Raw genomic sequence first — 21,616 nt, 5'->3', positions numbered from 1 at the left:
ACATGAGTAGGTGAGTTATTTTATAATTCACTTTATAATTTGAGTCTTCACAATCCTATCCCTATCTCTTTAATGCAACTGTCAGTTTGAGAACCTCTCAGATGTCTAAACAATCTCCAATAAACAGTTAATGCTCTCTGCAGTACAGGAGAAGAGGAGGCTGGATTTTTACCAGTAACCAAGTTAACATAAAGAAACATCCAGTTGTTTCAGTACTTTGTTACAGTGACTGAATACCGTCCTTTTACATCAAGTGGGACAGAGGCATCAGTCCCATTTCTCCAGTCTAGCTATGCGAGTGTCTAAGACACAACCACTTACCTCATCAGAGTCAGACAACACTTTCTTCTTCATTGAATTGTATAATGGAATGATGTCATAGCAACTCTGGTCTCTGTGCAAGAAGAAATACACACTAACATTTATTTTCCATCTTCACCCATGGAATCAACTGTATTTTGCATAGAGTAAGGAAAATATTTATGAACTCATTCCCCCAAAAAGCGATAGAGTGTTTAGTGCCAAAAGAATATTAAGAGGATGACAGTAGTAGGAAAAAATAAACAACAACAACAAAACCAAAAACCAATTTTGCTTCTAAGATATATAGTTAACTTTAGAGACTAACCCCTAGATAGTGAGAGATATCTAGATCTAATTTCACTCATTAAAACCATGGGGTTGTCCTTTGTTGGTCTAGGTAGTTAGAAACCTAACAAAATCTTTGCAAGCCTGGACTTTTTATGTATTACTAGTTCACTGAAATGAGTATACTAATTGGCATAAGCTATAGGCTGTTATTAAATAAGAATATCTACATGATGCATTAATTTTGGTAAGTCAATTAAAACCACACACTCAAAATTCCCAATCTGCTTAATTAATCAAAAAGAGAAACTACGTTGGATAAAGATGTTAAAGAACAAAATTATTAACAGTGAAACCTTTCAGGTGCATATGTGTTCCTAAAAGTGTATTTCACTAAAATTTTAGTGTCTGAAACAATTAAGTATTTTTCGCTGTTCAGCCAGTATCAGAAATCAATGGCATTAAAGATCTCAAAGATTTATGTACAGTTACATGTCTTAGATTTCCAAATACATAAGTCTAATGTTTTTAATGAGCGCATTCAACGTTTTGCTCAACTAGTAACGTATCTTGCCATTTTTACAGAGTAGGAACAGCAGTGTTCGCTACATACAAGCAAATCAAGACAACAGATGCAGTAGGCTCTTACAAACTTTACATCTGCTAATGTGTCATCTGAGAACTCTGAAATATTTCTCACAGATTCCATTTTTTATGGGCAGTAACAAAAAAAGAAAGTTTGAGATGAATATTTCTTTTGACTACAAAGCTTCCAATTTTAATTTTATCAACCACCATTTTCAGACTCATCCAGTTATAAATATTTTAGAATTAAATTCCCAGTTATATTAACACAGGCAGCATTAAAACTCAATACTAAAGCTCTTAACTTACCTGTAAATATTGTTCCATGAAGATACTAAGACACATTTTTTATTATTTAGCAAAAAGTCTATAAAATACACTTTTGAAATAAAATGCCAATCTATACTAGTCAATGTATTATAAAATTTCATCTGTTTTGCAATCTTGTCTACTCTTGTTTTGTAAACACAAACTTTCTTCTTTTCTGTCCCAACAGCAGACTTTAAAATTACTATTTCAAAAAGCCAAGTACCTTGATAAGAGACAGAATAATAGTAGACCTACTAAGCAACTCACTTTATGAAGTGCAGCAGCAGATCTGTGACAAATTTGGCAGACTTGACAATAGGACTTCCAGGCTCATTAAATGTGCGAGTGTTATGTTCAATGTATCGGACTTCCCACATTAATGAAGAAAGTCGCCTGTGTATGAAAGAAGTGGAGAAGGGATGAGGAAAAGAAAGTATCAAAAAGATTACATTTCTGAAAATGTATCACAAAACAGGGGAAGAAGTATTCAATCATTCCTCTTTAAATCTTATTATCCCATTCATCACGTTTTGACATTAAATCAGAAAATATACAGGCACAGACATACTGCCCTACATGACCAGCAGAAGGTAGCTTCCTCAGGCTCTTTTTATTAAAAAAAAATAAATTTATTAAATAAAAAGAAATTATTAAAAGTACAGATTTTTTTCTGATAGGTAGACAAGACCAGCATTCCTCACATAGCTCTGATTTAATGACCTAACTACAGAATTGCCATAGCATTGTGAGAAACAATGCACATTCAAAGAAAAAATGAAAAAAATAAATCAATCTAAAAAAGATTTTCTATGTTCATACTGGCAAAACAAAATGAAAAGAAATGCCATACTTTAAATGCCGGGCTTTATAGACTGAAGTGGGAGATCATTTAACATATTTTAAGTAGCATAAACATTTAGATACCATTCTATCATTTTTATGGTCCAATGTTTAGTTCTATATGATGCCAGAAATGACAGGGAATCTTTTTTTTTTTGTTTTTTTTTTTTTCTCCTGGTGTGCATTGTGTTTTTGTTTAAAAACAAAAACCATACAGGCAGCTACTTAAGACAACTCAAGCAATCTGAACAGTCCCCCCTACACAAGTTAAAGAAAAAAAAACAAAACACTAGAAAGCACAATACAAGGCAACTAGTATCTAACCATGCCTTGGCAATCCTAAAAACTAGTAGAAGGTGATTTACTGAAGAAGGTATGATAGTGACCAAAAATAACTGCTAATACTTTGTGATAAGTATTTTTGTGATAATTTGTGATAATACTTTTGTGTGATAAGAATGGGGGGAAAAAAAAAAAGAAAAAAAAGAGCTTGCCAGCTCTGACTGCAACACATTAGAGAAGTCCAAGATGAATTATATCTTACCACACAATTAACATGGAACAAAATGTATGTGAATGATAACATGTAATATCCAGGTTTAGTTTTGAAAATGAAAAGTGATTTTAATTTAGAATGCTATTTTCAGTTAGTACACTTGAAGTGCTACAAATAAACATTGAAATTTGGCTGAAAACATTATCCACTTGTATCCTACAAATGAAGTATTAGAGGGAAACTAATTTCCAAACCAGAAAGATTCCAAGATCCAAAGGAAACAGAAATATTTTAAAGGAGCATGCTCCTACACAGATAACATTTATTGCAAATAACATACAGCAATTGCAATTGCATTTTAGGAAAAGATCAAAAGTGTATCAAAAAGTTAAAACTTATTTTAAAACCATTTAAAATTTCAAGGCCAATTATTTAAGCAGCTATTTTCCATCTAATGTCTTATGCAAGTTTAAACAACAAACAAAAAAAGTCTATTAGGACTAAACACTTTACATACGTGTGGTGGTTTTACCATGCTGGGCAGCTAAACACCACAACCGCTCTCTCACTCCCCCTCCTTAGACGTGGAGGGGAAGAAGTAAAGCAAAGAACAACTCACGGGTTGAGATAAGGATAATTTAATTAAAGGGAAATAATAATAATAATTAAAGAAAGATTATTATGAACTAAACAATTTAACTAAAGGGAAATAAAAAGGGAAAGGGGAAAAGGGAGTGGCAAAAGGGAAAGGGAAAAAAAGGGAGGGAAACAAATAAAACAAATGAAGGCTATGTGGAAGTGCAGAGGAAAGAAATTACTCTCTACTTCCCACAAATGCACAATGATTGACCACGTCCTTGAAGCAGGGCCTCAACGCACATAGCTGGTGTTCGGGAGGAGGACCGACATTTTCTCAACGAGAGCCCACCCCTCCCCTCTTCTTCCTGTTTCCACCTTTTATTGCTGAGTGTGACATTATATGGTATGGAATATCCCTTTGGTTGGTTTAGGTCAGCTGCCCTGGTGATGTTTCTCTTCTCACTTTTTGCCCGCCCCCTAGGAGGGTTAGAGAAAGGCCCGATGCTGTGCCACTGCTGCTCAGCAGTAGACACAACACTGGTGTGATAACACTGCTGTTCCAGCTACAAGTGCAGAGCACAGCACTGTATGGGCTGCTACAGGGAAAGTTAACATCCCAGCCAGACCCAGTACAATATGCCTACGGTTTCTCTTATTTAAAAAAAAAAAAAGCCTTAAAAAGTGCACTGTTTTGCAATTTGCATCTGACATGGAACGATTTGCATTATCAGGAATTTACACCACATAATTCTAAAATACATTTAGAAGAAGAGACATTCAATCCTTTTTAACAAACCTTATACAATAGAAACTTAGGTGAAGGATTAGACAAACAGAAAGAGCACACCTGTACCCATTTCCAAGTCAGGTATTATGAGACGAACAGCTACCAAAACCACAGTTGGTAGTATTTCACAGCAGTACCTGACACTTGAATCTAACCTGTAAAATCTGCTTTCCAGTCTTTGTTTAATGGTACTGAGGTCCGTGGGATATGCCACAACAGTGCAATACATTGGGTAAGCTTGAAGATCCACAGGTGCCACAAACGCAGATGCAATATCTAGACAGAAGTGAAAAGTAGTCAAAGTTATTATGTACCACAGAACAGTCCTTTTGGAGTCTCAAGAATTCCACCCCCCGCAGCACATGATTTTTTTCATGCTTGAAATGCAGGGCACTTTCCCAAAACCAACAACAATAACCGCTGTAGATATTCTGAATGTTATTTTGTGATATAAAAGTGCTTGCTGACGTATATGCTGCAAGTACAGTCGCTGTAGTGAGTACCCATCCTGTTGTGCATGAAGCGCCACGCTCTTCAGAGACATGGCGAGTGCATGCAAAATATACGTGTTTGAAAAGTCAAATTAAATGTATAAATTATACATTACGAAGATATGCAATTCAGCATTATTATTTACAAGACAGGCTCATTTCATTTGGTTTTATACTGCCACTCTTCCAATTTCAAACAAGGCAATTCATTAAATTCTCACCATAAATGTCATCGTAGTATTTCAATCTCATTAAGATATGAGGAAAAATCACTCTCAAAATACAATCTCCTGTCCCCTCCAAATAGCAAAGAAGCCATCTCATACCAATCCACCACAATGCCAGAAGATTGCTGAGCAAGCTAAGTCTACGCACCTACACATTTTTTTTCCTCCTGTGCTTAGAAGCATCATGCATGCTTAAACATGTCATTTTAACATTTTACACCTCAAGGGAAAATGCGGTAATAGAAAAGCATCAAAAGCCTTTAAAAGTCTTCCTTGAATGTCTTTAAAAACAGAAAAATTGTTGATGTTAAACAGACTGCTCTTCTAAAAGCTGTTTACTTCCTCTTATGAATGTTCTAGCAACTGCTGCATTGGACCAGTATGTACCACATATGCTATAGTCAAATCCTAAACTAAGCAGTATGCCATACAATGTAACACAAAATGTAAAACTGTTACTCTTAGATGAGACAGTGAAAACAACCAAAGTTTCATTTTCTCATTTTTTTAATGTCATTCTGTAAATTTGGATGGGTTCACTATGTAGGTATTTTGTTTCTTTTAGAAGCAACAGGAAGCTTCTTACTAAGTGTGTCATGAAAGAAGTCATAATGTGGGATATTTAGATATTAGAAGTATTTCAATAATTTTCTGGGATTTGTGAAACCTGTCACTTTGAGTAATTCAAAATCATAAAAGTAATAATCTGTGACAACCTGTATATATGTAATTTATGATTGCTGTTACCCAAGAACCAAGACTGGCAGCTTATCACAGAACATACAAGAGATTTGTGATTCAGCCTGTACTTCACAATGTCAAAATCAAGTAGTTGTTTTTATCAAGACCCAAACCCCTAGTGTATGTCAAATTATCTACCAAAAAAATACAGTTATCTTTGAAATTAAGAGAAAGTGTAGGCTTTTACGTGTACTTACTATATGAAACATTTAAAATGTGCTATGAGAAAGTTTTATTCCAGTTAATCAGGAAGTTAAAGGTGTATTTTTTCATGACATAACAGTTACTGATATTGGTAATTTCATAAGTATACATGAGCATAGCCTGTAAAACATAACACAAAAATGTTTTCTATAATATTCAGAATTTACCTAGAGTCATGAGCTGGTTTATCCCTGCAATAATTCTGTCACACTCCTCGTCTCGTGTCCTGGAGCCCCATTCTCCATCCAGAGGTTTGTACAGCAGTGTTCTACGCTCATCATCTGTTAAAGGAACACTAGTTCCTAGTTCTTCTGGAAATACAGCTAGAACGTAACACGAAAACTAAATAAAATACAAATCTTTGTATCTGGTGAAATACATAGTCCACGTAACTAAGAAAAATCAATTCAAATATACATAACATCTTTCTACTAACCAAGACAAATGCATAGTTCCTGATTTGCTCAAAAACATTTTTGACACACTGAGAATCCCTTCTACTGTTGTATGTAAGATTTAAATCTTTATGATGCAATTTGGTGTACAAGTCCTCCATTAAACAAGATTTACTTTCTTCCAAATAGCTAACTGTAGAATTTATTTTAGAACCAACTAAGGTAATCCTTTATCATAACTGAAGTTCACGTTGCTTGTTTTTCTTAAAACCCTAAATTCTCGGTAATGTAACTAGGATTTGCGGTTGATGATTTTCAGATGGAATTTAAGATAATGGCTTTGATGTTAGACTGGTTTATTAACCAGTCTCCATTTAGTGGTTCTACACTGCCAGTTTTGTGAGGTCAAATGCTAAAAGCAGAGCTACTGAGCAAGCAAACTGAAACACCATCACCCTGGCATTCTTCAGGGCCTGCTGACTTTGACTAAATTCATAATGTAACAGAATGATGCACAGTGCTCCTCTAACTTTTTATTTCTTTTTTTTGAAAGGAAGTGTAACAAAAATCAGTATTTGTGGACACAGCAACAAATTCAGGTTCAGGTTCAGTTGTCTGCCTGTTTCAGTTACTCACTTTAGTCATGTTATCACACTAGCTTCTGTATTTGACTTGTACGAGGTACTCATTAAAAGAAGGGTTGAAATAGAAAAAAAGTTGAAATGTGCACAACTTAAAAGAATAAAAAATATTTATGGTTACTTATTCTCTGTACAATGCCTAACAACAACAATTTCTGAACCAGACAGGCAGCAAATCCTACTATTATCAAACTCTCTCACTGGTGCATCTTGAGTCTTCAATGCATTGATTACCTGCCGGCAGGCTAACAGCTTGCAGAACAGTCAGCTTCCTTACAGCTGACATGGGCACAAGTCTACCTTCAAACCTCTCTAACTGTATGAGAAGTTAATTACAACTGTATGCCATTTATTTTGAGGTTTTGTGCTATTAGAGGCTAAATCTAACATATATTTTGTTTGTCTAAGTATGGTTGTATGTCTTTCCTAAAGGAAAGATCAGTTTATTTATGTTAATACGTATTTATTTTAATAATTCACAATGTTATTTAGACGCAACTGGTTGGTGGTACTACACTCCTTAACTGGTGAAATCACACGACATTTTTTTACTTCTTCATAAAAACTCTTAAAGCAAATTAAATTATGAATGTACCATACCATTACTTGGTATCAGCTCCATGTCCCAAGGACTCATCTTCTCGGTATCCCCATTGTCCCAGCTTAAAAATAACCACATTTAAATTATCTACTAATACAGCTTAAACAAAGTAATTATTTAATATCTGTAGCATAACTTATTTATTTATTACAGAATATTAAAATAAACTGGTACAGTGAGATGCTTGATTGAATTTAATAAAAGGAAGTTGCTCAGTCAGTACTTCAAATGAAATATCTAATTAAAATAAAAGATTTTAGATAAGTTTGCTAACCAGACATTGTAGCATTGAAACAAGCTGTCAGGATAATCGGGCTGAAGAGGTTCCTGGCTTTCAATTGTTCCAAACCACCAAGCATCATCTATTACTGATCTGAAACGATCACCTAGGTAAGAACACAAAATAATTTCATCAATACAAGCTCCTTCCTTCCTCCTCCTCTGAAAAGCAGTTTTCAGATACATTCAGCTAGATCTTGAATACAGAAACCCCTTTAAGCATTTGCAGCATCAACAGACAAATATGAATCATATTATTTAAAAAAAAAAATAAATAAATTCTGAATGCTGCCTTTAAACCTAAATGAAACAGTTAATAATTAGCATAGACAGAAGCAATTGATGATTTGCAAATATATCCACGTAACTTTTATATATGAATTTATTTCTTAATTTCATATAAAGGTGAAACATGCAAATGCTATATCTTTAAAACTACAATCTACTTGCATTAAATACTACACACTATCTTAAAATAACTGTGCACTGACACCCCTGTACAGGGAATACATTTACATGCTGCTGAGCTCATCCTCCTTGGTTTCTGGTGTTCTTCAGCTGTGTGTATAAACAACTTCCAAACACAACTTAGACAATTATGCCCTTCACTAATGCAGGCAATATGACTGATACAAGAATCACATTTATTAATGCTTCTTCAAAAGGTTAGCAAAGTCACTTAGGATGATTTGAAATGGTTTTACTACTGCAAAGCATTCGTACAGCTGAGCAAAAAGGTCAGAAGTGTTATTAAAAAAAAGAGACATCTGAATATGTTACACACATCACCATAATTTCTAATATTTTCTGTAAAACAGGCTACAAAATTTAGAAACAATTTTTTTTAGTGAAACACTCAGTTAACTCAATCCAAGAACAAATGGAATTTAAATCTGAGATTCCAAGAACAGCATTTTTTTTTTGTTGTTTTCATGGGATTTGAAGACTATACATGTAGATACTTTATCACCTTCTGTAGGGCTTTTTTTTCCCCAGTATTTCCACAAAAAAGGAAAAAACCCACAACATTCTGCTCAAGTGCTTGCTGAAGTTGTCTGAATTATTAACAACTATGTATATTCCCAAAATGTTCTCAAAATGTTTACTGATTATTTTTTTTTTAGTTTAATGGATTAGTTCCATTTATGTAATTCTAGGACAAATACAAAACTTCCACTAAGTCCTAGTTGTGCCGAATGCAATAGAACCAAGTCATTCATACCACAGATATCTTAAAAGCAAGATCAGAAATTTAAACAAGGGCTAATGATCTATTTTAAAGGAATAAATTAGTCCACAGAGCTCTTAAAGATCAGTCTCCCAAGCAGTTTTACAAAGAAATGTGAGTAGGCACAATTGTGAGTGCCTTTCCAGTGCTAAGCAGTTCAAAACCACTTAAAGGACTGTATACACCGGCGGTCAACTTTGGATTTCTCAAAAGCCGGAGCATTCCAGTGCTAAATGAGAATGCTAAAATAAGTGCATGTGAATGAAAACACTCACAGAACAGTCTCCTCAATCACCATCTCTCCAGTGACCTCTGTCATTTTATCCGTGGGATACTAGAAAGCCATCTATGTAGATATTAGATGGAAACTTCTAAGTAATGGAGGGATTTAGCATAATTTTCCAAAACTGAGTATCACCAGATGATATTAGCTTGGTGGAGATATAAAACATATGTTGAACTTAAAGTAGCTGATACATAAGAGACATGTATCACCTATCCTATATGTACACCTACCTTATATGTATAGCAAAAGCTCAAGGTATCCTATCAGAATAGGTTTTAGCCCAGATATTTGTATTCTAGTTGAACTATAAGACAATGATGTGCAATAAATAGAATCTAAGTAGAAATAAGAACCCAAAACTCCTCAACCTTTAGAAGAGTGCTCTTTTTAAAAGGATTCATACATTTAAAACACAGGGTCCCTTAGTATTAGAAACTATAAATGCTGCAGGTAAGTAAATATTCTTCCTCTTACCACCACCACCAAAAGTCTACCACAAAAAAACAAAACAAAACAAAAAACACAAAAAGCCCACCACCACCAAGGATCGTTAAGAGATCAATGTTTAATGACTTAAAGTGGAGCCAGAAAATTTAATATTCAGCGACTCTCTAAAGAGTAGCTCTAAAAATATTGATTTGCAGGCTAAGTGGCAGAAATCATAAAGGAATAAGAAATGATAATGACAGTGGTCCTGAGAAAACAAACCAGAACTGCATGGAACATTTATATCTCGTATTCCACAGTGCAACAAAACAGGGCAGGGTTTGTTCCAAATAAATAAGCATACACTAGTAAAGTATCAACAGTGTCAAGTAGAGACAAGGGTAGTGTTTCAGAAGATTCCTGGAAGAGCTGTAACAATTTTATCAGTGCTTTTGCTATCTCTGCTTTACCGTTTCATACTGTCTCACAAAAGGAGACTATTTTACTGCTACTCTTACCACCCAGAAGAGGAACTGAACAATGAACACAGTTGTCAGAGTTACAAACTCTGTATTAGTGTTGACCTGAAACTCAAGTTATTTGCACTGAAGGCTTGATAAATGCTTCTGGTGCTTACAAAAATACTTTCTACACTTCAAGTTTCTGGAAATATACTTGACAGCCTAGGAAGGAGATGCTACCTGTGCTCATAACCTTGAGTCCTTGTTAGAAGGGCTAACAATTTAAGTTTCCTCCACTACTCCTGAATTTCTGTTAGGACAATTGACTTCTGGCTAGGCTGTTCACATATGAGGTATGGCACTCATTATTTTACTGCTGCCATAAACTTGTGGGAAAACATTTACATTGTGGCAGAGGAGAAGACCACAGATCCATACCTGTCAAGAAACAGCAAAGCATGGTGACATCTTTGTAGGTGTTAACCAAGCCTGACAATTAAGGGATCTTTCAGCTGTAATGATCTTTAAAGAGGAAATTGAGGGACATTTTCCTACTGATTCGGAAGCCTAGAATTTTTACTATATTCCCTATAGATCTGAAGGCTAGCTGTTCTTTTTGACAAGTTCATGTAAAGTATTAATAGGGCATTATGTAATTTATGTATTGTCAATGCATACACACACTAAGCAAGGATGTCATGATGTGCAAAGGACAGGATATCAATTCATCTTTTCTGGCAGAAAAATCAGGTAAGAATCAATAAGAAAGAGCATCTAACATCCATCTGTGCCACTTCTTCAGGCTACTTAGTCACAATGAACTTAGGAGAGGACATCAAAAAGTAAATAATGCGTATAGATGAAGGGATGCAGTGTATTTGCAGAAATATGTATTATACCAGTTCGTTCTGAACAGGCAATCAGATGTACCATCATGTTGTTACAATAAAATCCTCCACTCTTTTATATGATGCTTTGCCTGAAGCAGTAAAAAGTGCCACCAAGTCAGCTGCGTATATGCTAGTCACAGCTCATGAGTAGGAGAGCCGAAGGAATTGAATGTGTACATCAATCATTGCTAGTTTACAGGAGATGTGTTTAACACTGAGAATTTGAGAATTGGTTTAAAAAAAAAAAAAAAAAAAAAAGTAGGCTATCAATATTTCACTTTCGGGAGCTTGTCACTACAAAATATACTGAGATACTAGAGAGGACTTAAAAGGTGTCTGTAATTCTACAAACATGGTATCAAAAACAGATTACTCTCTTAGGGGAACAGAACTCATGTTGAACTCTGAAGAATCAGTAATACTTGCTCAATCTTTTAAGTTTCAGCGACAATCTAAGGATGTTCTTAGGAATAAGAACATGAATTTCACGACCTCCTGAAAAAAACACACTTTAGAGAATCATTTTGCTGTACCGCATGTTTTTCTCCTCCTAGTTAGATTTCATTGTTAAAAGGTGATCTTTGCTACTGCACAGAAAAGATGACTAGGAAGCTGATCTGACTGGAGGACTTGCCTGTTATTAACATTCTCCAGTATACAATGCTTTACTCAAACAAGTCAAAAATAGATGGGAAAGGTATTTTCTTTGCGCAATCTAGAGAATATAAATATCAAATGCTTGATAAAGTGTTTCTGTATTTCCAGAAATAAGCAGGCCTGAAAAAATCTGGGGAAAAAACCTCTAGTAACAATGCAGTTTTAAGAGAGCCTTCAATCACAGATAGGATAAAGTAAATTATTAGTTACCGATAAACATCTGAACATTATAATAAACATATTTCTAAAAATTTATTCTTCATTCCTCCCTGCAAACACACAAGTGAGATTTATTTTTCTTTTACAAAACACATTTTATGTTTTGTTTACTTGCCTGTAGCTTCAGTCAAGGACAAAGTGGGACTCCACATCCAAATATGGCCAGAACTTTTCCTCCATTTCCATCATAGTATTAAGGATTTATTTACCATAACCTACTTTGTAATAACTTATCATGAAACCAGGGAGACATGTAAACACAAACCATTAAAAAGCCCAAACAAACTCACACAACTCACCTATATTCCATCGTCTATGTTTTGCATCATCAAACTGCTGCCTCAGAACTAGGAAATCTATGACATCTGGCATGTCATGGTACCTAATGACAACAGAACACAAAACTAATAAGCAATACAATAGCAAGAGCAGGAAGTAAAGCATAATTCAACATTCTGAATTCAAAACTTCAAAAGCAAAAGTTCCAGTCATGACATTGACTTTCAAAATAACCCAAAATTACAGAGAAGTAATTTGAATATACTAGTGCTTACTTCATGGTGAACGATCCTCCAGTTAGTTTACCCGTATCCGGGTCAAGAAAAGCTAGTTTAAGACAGCAGAGAGTAGGCAATCCCACTTCATACTTAATCCCAACTATCTTCATCAACTCTTGCTCCTGGAATCAACAAAATATTACATACCATCACGGAAGTTACGATGACTAGCAACTTTCTGAAACGTGAAAATATAGGTATACTGAAAATACCAGATTTTTGCCAAAACACGTCAAAATCAAATATTAGAAATTTAGTCTTTCAAACCAAGGTATTACTTTGTATTGTAACTTGTTTCAAAAATATGCTGCTATGAGATGTAACCAAATTAAAAATAAAATTGGCATAAACTGACCAAGCATGATTTTAGCATAACTTGCTAAAATGTTTCAAAGAAAAAGTACAGTTTAAGATCTTATTTCATTTGACAGTTAGGTTAACTTTTTCCCCTTCCATCTATCTAAAATATTAAGAGCACAGTATCAGAAATAATCTGCATTAAGAATCTTCTTTAAGTTTGTTTTGTTAAGTTTCCAAACTTTTTTTACATTAAGATGCCGAACAAAAATGAAAAAGAAATCATACCCGTAATTCCATTTTATGCCATGGCTGTTTTTTGGGATTAATACTATATATTTTGTTCTTCTTAGCCATTACAACATATGCTTCATGACCTTGTCGGAAATAGTAGACCTAGGAGTGAAATGGGACTGTTATCTTAGAAGTTATGAAGACTTTTATAAGTAAAAATGCTAGTGTATTGCTGCCATGTAATGCGTGTATTCTCTCTTTTACCATTTTTGTCTTTGCTGTCTGTTTTTCCTGCATAAGTCACAGGTTCTCAAATAAAATTAAGTAGACAGTCAAAGCAGGTATCACAGAAACTTTCCCCTTTTACAGAAAAAAGTGGGGAAGGATACCATTTTCAATACGAGCAAAATATCCTAAAATGCAAAAACAGTGAAACGAACCAGTGAAACATGTGAAACCGGAACATCAATAGCAAAACCAAAACCAGCTATTAGTCATCACACTACAGCACAATTCAATGGCAGTAACATAAATCCCACTAATCCACCTGCTCACCACTGTAAGACAGCCCTAAGATGACAATCAACCATCCCTAAAATTGAGTTAATTGCATCTTTTTTGAACAAGATATATATTCTAAAAGGAAAATTCAACTACTGGCTATTCTACTGGTCAGATCTCGGTGTTCATTTCCATACCACCAAACAGCCTAACAAAGATGAGAACAAACCAAAAATAGACATTTCAAGTGCTTATGACAATTTTTTTCAAATCTATCCATTACAAACTTCCACAATTCAGGCATCTAGACTCTTCTTTGTTTTACAATGATCCTGATACCGCTTGGATGAGTGCTTTTGTTAAAAACCGCTGTTGTAATAAAGAAGTAAGCCAAAAATCTTAAACTTACATTCAAGGAATGTTTGTGAAATGCAAAACTGAGCTTCTTCAAACTAATTAGAACAAAGATCTTATAAAGAGGTATCTGCTAAGCATAGTGCACACCAAATAAAAATCCTTTAAAAAGGTACGAAACCATAAACATGAGATTTCTACCAAGTAGGATGAAAGAAGAATAGCTTAAATGCAAAGGCCTAAAACAACAACAAAAAAAGAAGAGTAAACAGCCCTCTATAAGTTTTAAAATACATTTATAAAGACAAACACTAATATCTGTATTTCTACATGCTTCACAAAAATGTTCTATCATAAAATACTATAAAGAGTATCTGCCAAGTTTCTACATTAACTGTTACTGACTTTTCTTACTTTCATATAGCTTTTTTTTTTTTTCTTCTTTTAAATAGAGGACTCTTAAGCTTTACTTCACAACACAAACTCCTTATAACCTTGCTTTTCACGGTATTTGAAATGCATAATACCCAGAAAGCAAAAAAAGAGCACAGCAGCTACAGAAGGCATAGAAGTCAATGCACTGTCAGAACCTAAATGGCAGGAAGAGGAACTGAGGCTTCTAGGAGACTCCTCTAAAATAATACCAAGTTAAATTACACTTTCAACATTATGATAATTGTTTCCTACACCTTAATGGGTTGATAAATAACAACAACAAAATCAGCTGAGTGGCTCAGGCTACAAATAGTTCCTTCTACATTTATTGTTTCTCCTAAACCTACAATAATGCATCGTTTACAAAAGCAGAATATTTTCCTTTGAAAACTGCTCCACGCACTGTGCCTTCCATCAAAACAACAACTCCGAAAGATGTCTGTGGAAAAAAAAATACTTCGTGCTCTCTTCCAGGAAATTGTATTTTTAATCTTGATCAAGATTTTGCTTCTGGATATTATTGGCAGTACCCAGACACAAATGTTCTTTATCGCGTTAAAAACAGAATATTACAAAGACCATGTACTGTACTTGGGTAATCAGCCAGGCAAAACTAGAGTCCCGTGTCTTTTGTATGTTTCCCCTATTCCTCAAGACACATGACAAAGGTCTTTAAATATTCAAAAAGGGCAAAGGGATGGTATGTGCTATTCTTATATACTCGGTATGCCTAAATATAGCACTACTTTTGTTTCTTACTTGTTTGCACAGCTGTTAAGAGAACAAATTTGAAAACTCTCTCCTTCCAAATCTTACGAAATATATCAAACATCCCACCAAAACATTCCAAGCCCACAGGAGACTACTTCTCTCATCATATTTCTCTAATTAAACCTCTCTTTTATTTCTGTGGATCTCAAAAGTAACTTTCTAGTGAAAAGAGGCTATTCATCATCTTAAAGCAAATCCATGAAAAGCAAATGACACAAAGAATTTTAGACTAAGCAGCTTGATTACTAATGTATCCTCTATTGATGCAACTAGTCCTGCTTTCTAGATGCAGCATAGGAAATTTCCTGTTCACCAATATGAAGATTTTTTCAGCAAAAGAATGTAGCCTACTTAAATATTCCTAGTACAGAGTGCATAAGCTATTTAGCAGCTGCCAAACCAAACACCGGAGTTTATCTTACTAAACTGGGGTATGATGCCAAAGTCTCCTGGGTAATGTGGTACAGATAAATCCCTGGCTGCTTCACCGTATCCAGATGCTATCAGGCACCAAATATATTTGTTTAGATTTGATCTTTTGAGCAGCACAGTCTCCAAAACATGTTTATTTTCCTTGCTCACTAGTGATAACTTGCTTAGTTATGCTGCAAACTGGATCAGTGAGGTTGTCCACTAAAAACAAAAGCAAAACTTCTTGTACATGCAGCCACTGCTCTCCATTCAGTTTGTAAGGTGATACCAACAAATGGCTGCAGCTCAGGAGCAAATTAACCAACTTTGCCACCAAGTCAAGTACTTCTCCAACTATGTTCTAAAGATCTGAGCTATACAAGAACTCTGTTTAGTACCTCTGAAACATGTTGCTCCCTGAAGAGCCAACAGACTACACATTACAGCATAAGCCAGCTATTTCCTCTTATTTTAACCTGGGGGAATTTAGGAAACATGCACAGACTCTGATGTTCAGTATTACTTTCTATTTGATACTTATTCATGAAATTCACTGTACTGTTCGCATTTCACATATTCCAAAGTAGAAACTGGTGTGTGTCTATTTGCTATGGTATTCCGAGACATCTGAACCATGTTTACAACATGTTTTTAGTTTAGTTCATGTAAAATGGATATATACAAAATTATTCTTGTGGTTTTCTGACTTAAGAGACTAGTAGAAGTTATCTGGCATCAGCAATGTACGTGAAAAGGAACAGCATCAGAGCTTGTCTTCAGATTAAATTAAGTTTTTGAAAAACACCACCAGCACTTTTTTCTTCCTCTCTTTTCTTTATAAAAAGGTTTAATTCCCAGTTTTTACTTCAAGTCCCAAAATGAAGTTCTCCAAACAATACTTGAATTCCTATTTGATTTCGTACGTATTCTTTGAGGTGCAAGATGCTCTACCACAAAGGCCTAGTCGTACTAGATAAAGCATCTCAGACAGCTTGTATAAGCGTGCCGTAAGTCACACACTGAATATAGTTCAAGAAGGAATGTTACTGTAACAGCACGGAAGAAAAAGGTCAAAGCAACATTGTGTGCAGAACATTTTTTAAGTATGGGAGAGACTATTGGAAGCAAATGCAAATTTTAGCCTGATCAAAGAAAATCCAAAATATGCCAATAATAAACGGTATTAAATCTCTGGAAAAAAATGCAAAGATGAAGATAAAAAATAAAGACAAAAACAAGCCAAAAGAAGGAAGAACACAGAGGAAAAACTACAATACCTCATCCCCCATCTGCGGTACAAATGGGCATCGGCGAGGAACAGTGTCTGTAATCCATGCTGAAGGCAGCCATTCTTCCAGTGTCAAACCATTTTCTGCCAGAACTCCTACGGCCAGCCTCTAAAGAAAATGCACACAGAAGATTAATATGAGAAAAAAATAACATTTGGGGCATTCCTATGTTTTGGAAGTGCTTTTTTAAAAATTGACTGCCATTCCTTTAATATATTTAAAGTAAAAAGGAACATACTGTCAGTGTGAAAATAAATCTTAATTACAGCTTACAGTAACATCAAGACCAAAAAATAACAATCTAAAGAACTAAGTTGTTTTTTTTTTTAAATAACAACCTTGTGCATTTAAGATTGAATTTAAGAATTACAACTCATGCCCAGAAAACTAAAACTGAAATACATCATTCTTTTTAACCAATTAGACAAAATATTGAAACACTACAACAAATATTGTTAAATATGATCTAAAAGACTGCACGCATGCCTTCACTTTTAACCTTTTTGTATTCAGAAGCCATAATCACAAATTTGTATTTAGTAATACAAATTTAGATTCAATAAGCAGAGAACAGGTTCTACAGTTATCTTTCCCATTCCTTCTCCTTATTAAAGGTATGTTTCAAACCTCCATCCCTCAAAGATAACAGGCAGCAAACAATCAAGCATCTCAGGAGGACTGGAAACTATTTTTGATCAGACTTGATCTAACTAGTGAGATAATATGTCTTAGGCTGAGAGAGTCTAACTAGTGAGATAATCACATGGTTGTCTTGGCCCACAAGACACTGCAACTATACAGTTCCCTCCCATTAAGGAACTCTGTAAAATGGGGAGAAATAGATTAATGAGTGTACAGAGAGGTAAAGCATGTGGAAATGACCTCGATTAGGTAAATAAAAGTTTCTGCACAACCATCCAAGCGAGGTTGCTTTAGAATTCTTAACAGAACCTTGTACGTGTACAGAAAGCTACATGGCCACTGACAGAAGACCCTGCATCCCCAGAGTGCAAATAACGATAGTCCAGATTTCATTCCTGGGCACAAATTAAAACGCGGTTTCACCAGAATGGGGCCTACTTTGAGAGCACCACTGGAATTTATCACAGGACAAAGCATAAACACAATTAAAAACAACAACAGCAAAATCAAAACAGAACTGTTCCAGTGTAATAAATCACTGATAAAGAAACGTGTTATGGATTTTCAGGTTCAAATAGGGCTGTCTTATGAAAAAATGATGTAATATGTCAGAGCTAATTCCATCTAGCTCATTGGTGAATTATGGGAAGGAGAAAATAAACAATCTTTTAACAAATTCCTCTGTTGCTATAATTTCACACATTAATCAGCAGTTTACAACCTTCATGAAGCCAAGCCTGAACTCAGGCAACCATAGTTAATAATCACATTCAATAAGAAAGAGACTAATCCCTGTGAATTTGTCTAGTAATTTCTGAAACTCTGCTAAATCCCTTACTAATCAGCTCCATAACCTGATTCCATACTCAGGTTTAGTTTTAGGTTTGGTTTTGGGGGGTAGGAGCAGAATGAGGAAAGGATCTTTTTTGAGTTTCATGCCTGTCATTGGAGGTTTCACTGCAACAAAATAAGGACAGAAATCATTCTGTATATATTTGTTTCTCAACAAGGCTTATAAAAGCTTTTATATCTCATCTGCCCAAACTCTCTCCCTGTCAGAGAAAGCATGTTTGAGTCTGCCCTACCACTGAAAAAAAGCCCTGTACTCTATGCAAATATCACACATAATGGAATTGAAAAAAAAAAAAAAAAGAAGACATGATTGTTTAGTCTTAAAAAGAAGTTGGAATAAAGTGAAGAGACTGTCAAGTACAGCTGAAAAAAAAAAAAACAGGGACATGTTACACCAATACTTGGTATATCCCTATAAAAGGAATTTCTGGTCTGAGGTAGCATGGCTTTAAGGACATAAAAATGTCTTGCAAGTGAAATGCCTTATATTTAGAAAGCACATAATTAGAAGAATCTACAATTTGACTTACAAGAGTCAGTAAAACTAGTAAAAGACAAGTTTTCAAATTACACGATAATAAGCTACATACGTAACTGAATCAATCATCTAACTTTGTCTAAGACAGTAAGAGTAAACATCCTTCAACATACGAAGTGCATCTAACCTTTTGTTTTCTCTCTTTGGGTTTCCTCTTCTTTGGTGATGTTGATGGTCCATCTTTCTCCTCACTGCCTTTCTTCCTTTCCTTTTTAATTTGCTTCTTTTGTTTTTCAGGTCCTTCTTCATCTTCTGAACTACTTTCTGCTTTCTTTGTTTTAAGTTTAGGTATTTTCTTTGGTGGTTGCAGATTGATTCCTGCATCTGCTGTCCAGTCAGAATAATCACTGGAGTAGTCACTATGTATGACATGCAAAAGATATAAAGATATTAAAAAGCAGAAGTTGAAAAGCTATTCAGAGAACATAAGTTTATATAATATGATCCAATCCAAGATTAGAGTTAACAGTCTAGGTAACTATAATTTGTTTAAAAACGTTTCCTAAAAACTTACATTCTAACTGCAAATTAAATGGTAGTAAAACAAAAGCTTTGAAATCGATCCATCTTGTAAGAAGCATCTTCTAGTATAACTAATGAATCTTAAATTCATTTGGTCAGTTCAAGATGATACATTTCAAAGCCTGGATATTGTTCTCATGTCTTTTGGCTTTGAAGAACTTTGAACAAATATTAGCAAAAATATCTGGTCAGGAAGAAACAAAGAATGGGTTGAAACTACTTCAATCTTTGCTTTAATTTCAAACCAAGGGCCAGCAGAGGCAGTCACAAGAATGTACTATTGCAGGCCTGAAACATGCCTGCAAAGAAAACCATCCTGCAAAACCAATGGGAAATAATTCTGCTGCTGGCAAACAAGGATGAAACATTTCCTGAATTTTAGAAAATCAATAATACAGATGAAAATGAAATCCTGAAAGTTTTAAGTTCCTTGTCGTCTTCTAAATGTACATGTTTTAGTTACTACTTAATTAATTGTTTACAGAGAAGGCAAGAATATTTAACATTTATAAGCAGGATTTTTTAAGGTATATTGTCACTTACCTAGAACTGCCATCACTATGCCATGCTCTTTCATCATCTTCTGATGTTCCACCACTGGCAACAACTGCTTCTCCTTCCTAAAATAGCGTGGGGAGGAGAAGGAATGGGTAGGGAGAGGGATAGACAATGCATTTTCTTCAGAATTCAAAAATGATTAAGACTCTTATAGGCTTTACGTATCTTATAAACACAGCATTAGAAACGTTTTACTTTGTTAAAAGACATTTTAATGTGCAGATATTCACTTTAACAGACTAAATGAAAAAAATAAAGTATCTATACCTGGAGAGATGCACAATGGAGAACCACATTTTTTAACATATAGCCAGTGGAACCATAAGTGCTTCTCAATCTCCATTTAAAAAGGCTAGCTTACCTTTGGAAAAATTATTTCCAAATGTTTTTAATGTAGTACTTCTCCATCTTTTCAATTACAGAATCACAGAATCACAGAATCACAGAATTTCTAGGTTGGAAGAGACCTCAAGGTCATCGAGTCCAACCTCCAACCTAACGCTAACAGCCCTCCACTAAACCATATCCCTAAGCTCTACATCTAAACGTCTTTTGAAGACTTCCAGGGATGGTGACTCCACCACTTCCCTGGGCAGCCTGTTCCAATTTGATAGTTTCAACTATCAAATGGAAATTGGGACAAACCTTAAATACTCATTTTAAGTTTAAATACTCTAAGTTTAATTAGCTCAAGCTGAAGCTTAACAAATAGAAAAGGAATTTATAAGACTGCTTTATGACGAAGGATCTTACATCTGAGGAACTGTGTCCATTTTCTAACTCTTCAGGAGGCCGTGCAGTTTCTTCTAATGCGTATCTTGTACGGTAATTGTGCTGGTTAGCTTGCTGTTTTTTTGAGTCACTGGTGTCTAGTAAATGATCATGAGAATGGTTCTGTGAAGACATGAAAATCAAAACAGATCATTTGTGAGCATACTTTTTTACTAATACATAGAATTTTATTTAGCAGTAGTACTGGAGGAAGCAACTTTTGCAGTAGCAAAAGGATGCAAGTTTCAACATCAGAAAATTCAAGACAAGTCACAAGTCCACAACTAAAGCTGGTGAATAAAACACATGCATGAATACCTGAATATAAGCACCAAGTAGTTCAGTATATTCTGGACAAATTAAATTTTCTTCCCAAATATGAATAACAAATTTGTATCTTGATTCATTAATACTCATCATTCTCAACACGGTACATAGAGAGTTAACCAATAGGCTGCTAAGAGTTTGTAACAGCTCAAAATTACACTAATGAAAATGCCCAGCAGAAAGGGGACTCCTACAGAGAGCTCTAGCATGTGTCATATTGCATCTGAAGGGTCAGATCTGTTAGAAGAGAGAGACCATACATTAATGCATCCCTTGGTTACAGTCACCCCTGTATAACAAGAAATGGCCTTTAAATGGTAAGATGATCACAGAACAGTTCAAATGAATGCAAGTCAGTCGTAAAGAATCTGAGTTCTTATGAAGCTTAGAATATGTAATGTGAACACTTGCTCTTAATACATGAATGTAATGCTGTATTAGTCCCCCACCCTTATAAAAATTTAAGCACGATGATCTCAATTTCTGTTGTGTTTTTTTTTTGGTATGCGTACTTGAACTTTGGACTTGGTCAGTCCCAGCGAAATAGCTTCTGTATTCTTTTGTTGCTACACCAGGTGGTATGCTTCCCCAGTGCTCTAATTCTTCCAGAAGGGAAATCTCAGATAT

General features: G+C 34.9%; 1 protein-coding gene across 2 annotated transcripts in view; it reads right to left on the bottom strand.

Moving 5' to 3' along the window:
- Nucleotides 1–21,616, bottom strand: part of PHIP (PHIP subunit of CUL4-Ring ligase complex) — a 112,167-nt gene that overhangs the window by 14,059 nt on the left and 76,492 nt on the right. For both annotated transcript variants that reach the window (XM_084284556.1, XM_084284557.1), the window contains exons 21-33: nt 20,645–20,785; nt 19,877–19,953; nt 18,939–19,170; nt 16,768–16,887; nt 13,073–13,180; nt 12,485–12,609; nt 12,230–12,312; nt 7,759–7,870; nt 7,484–7,545; nt 6,015–6,170; nt 4,340–4,460; nt 1,750–1,875; nt 322–394 (exon numbers count right to left, since the gene is read on the bottom strand). In XM_084284556.1, coding sequence (XP_084140682.1) covers nt 322–394; nt 1,750–1,875; nt 4,340–4,460; nt 6,015–6,170; nt 7,484–7,545; nt 7,759–7,870; nt 12,230–12,312; nt 12,485–12,609; nt 13,073–13,180; nt 16,768–16,887; nt 18,939–19,170; nt 19,877–19,953; nt 20,645–20,785 — 1,536 coding nt within the window. The remainder of the gene's footprint in view (nt 1–321; nt 395–1,749; nt 1,876–4,339; nt 4,461–6,014; nt 6,171–7,483; nt 7,546–7,758; nt 7,871–12,229; nt 12,313–12,484; nt 12,610–13,072; nt 13,181–16,767; nt 16,888–18,938; nt 19,171–19,876; nt 19,954–20,644; nt 20,786–21,616) is intronic.

This window comes from Netta rufina (genome assembly GCF_964035555.1).
Source record: "Netta rufina genome assembly, chromosome: 3".
Classification (NCBI taxonomy): domain Eukaryota; kingdom Metazoa; phylum Chordata; class Aves; order Anseriformes; family Anatidae; genus Netta; species Netta rufina.
Note: the sequence above shows the minus strand (reverse complement) of the source record. Positions and strands in the feature narration are given on the sequence as shown.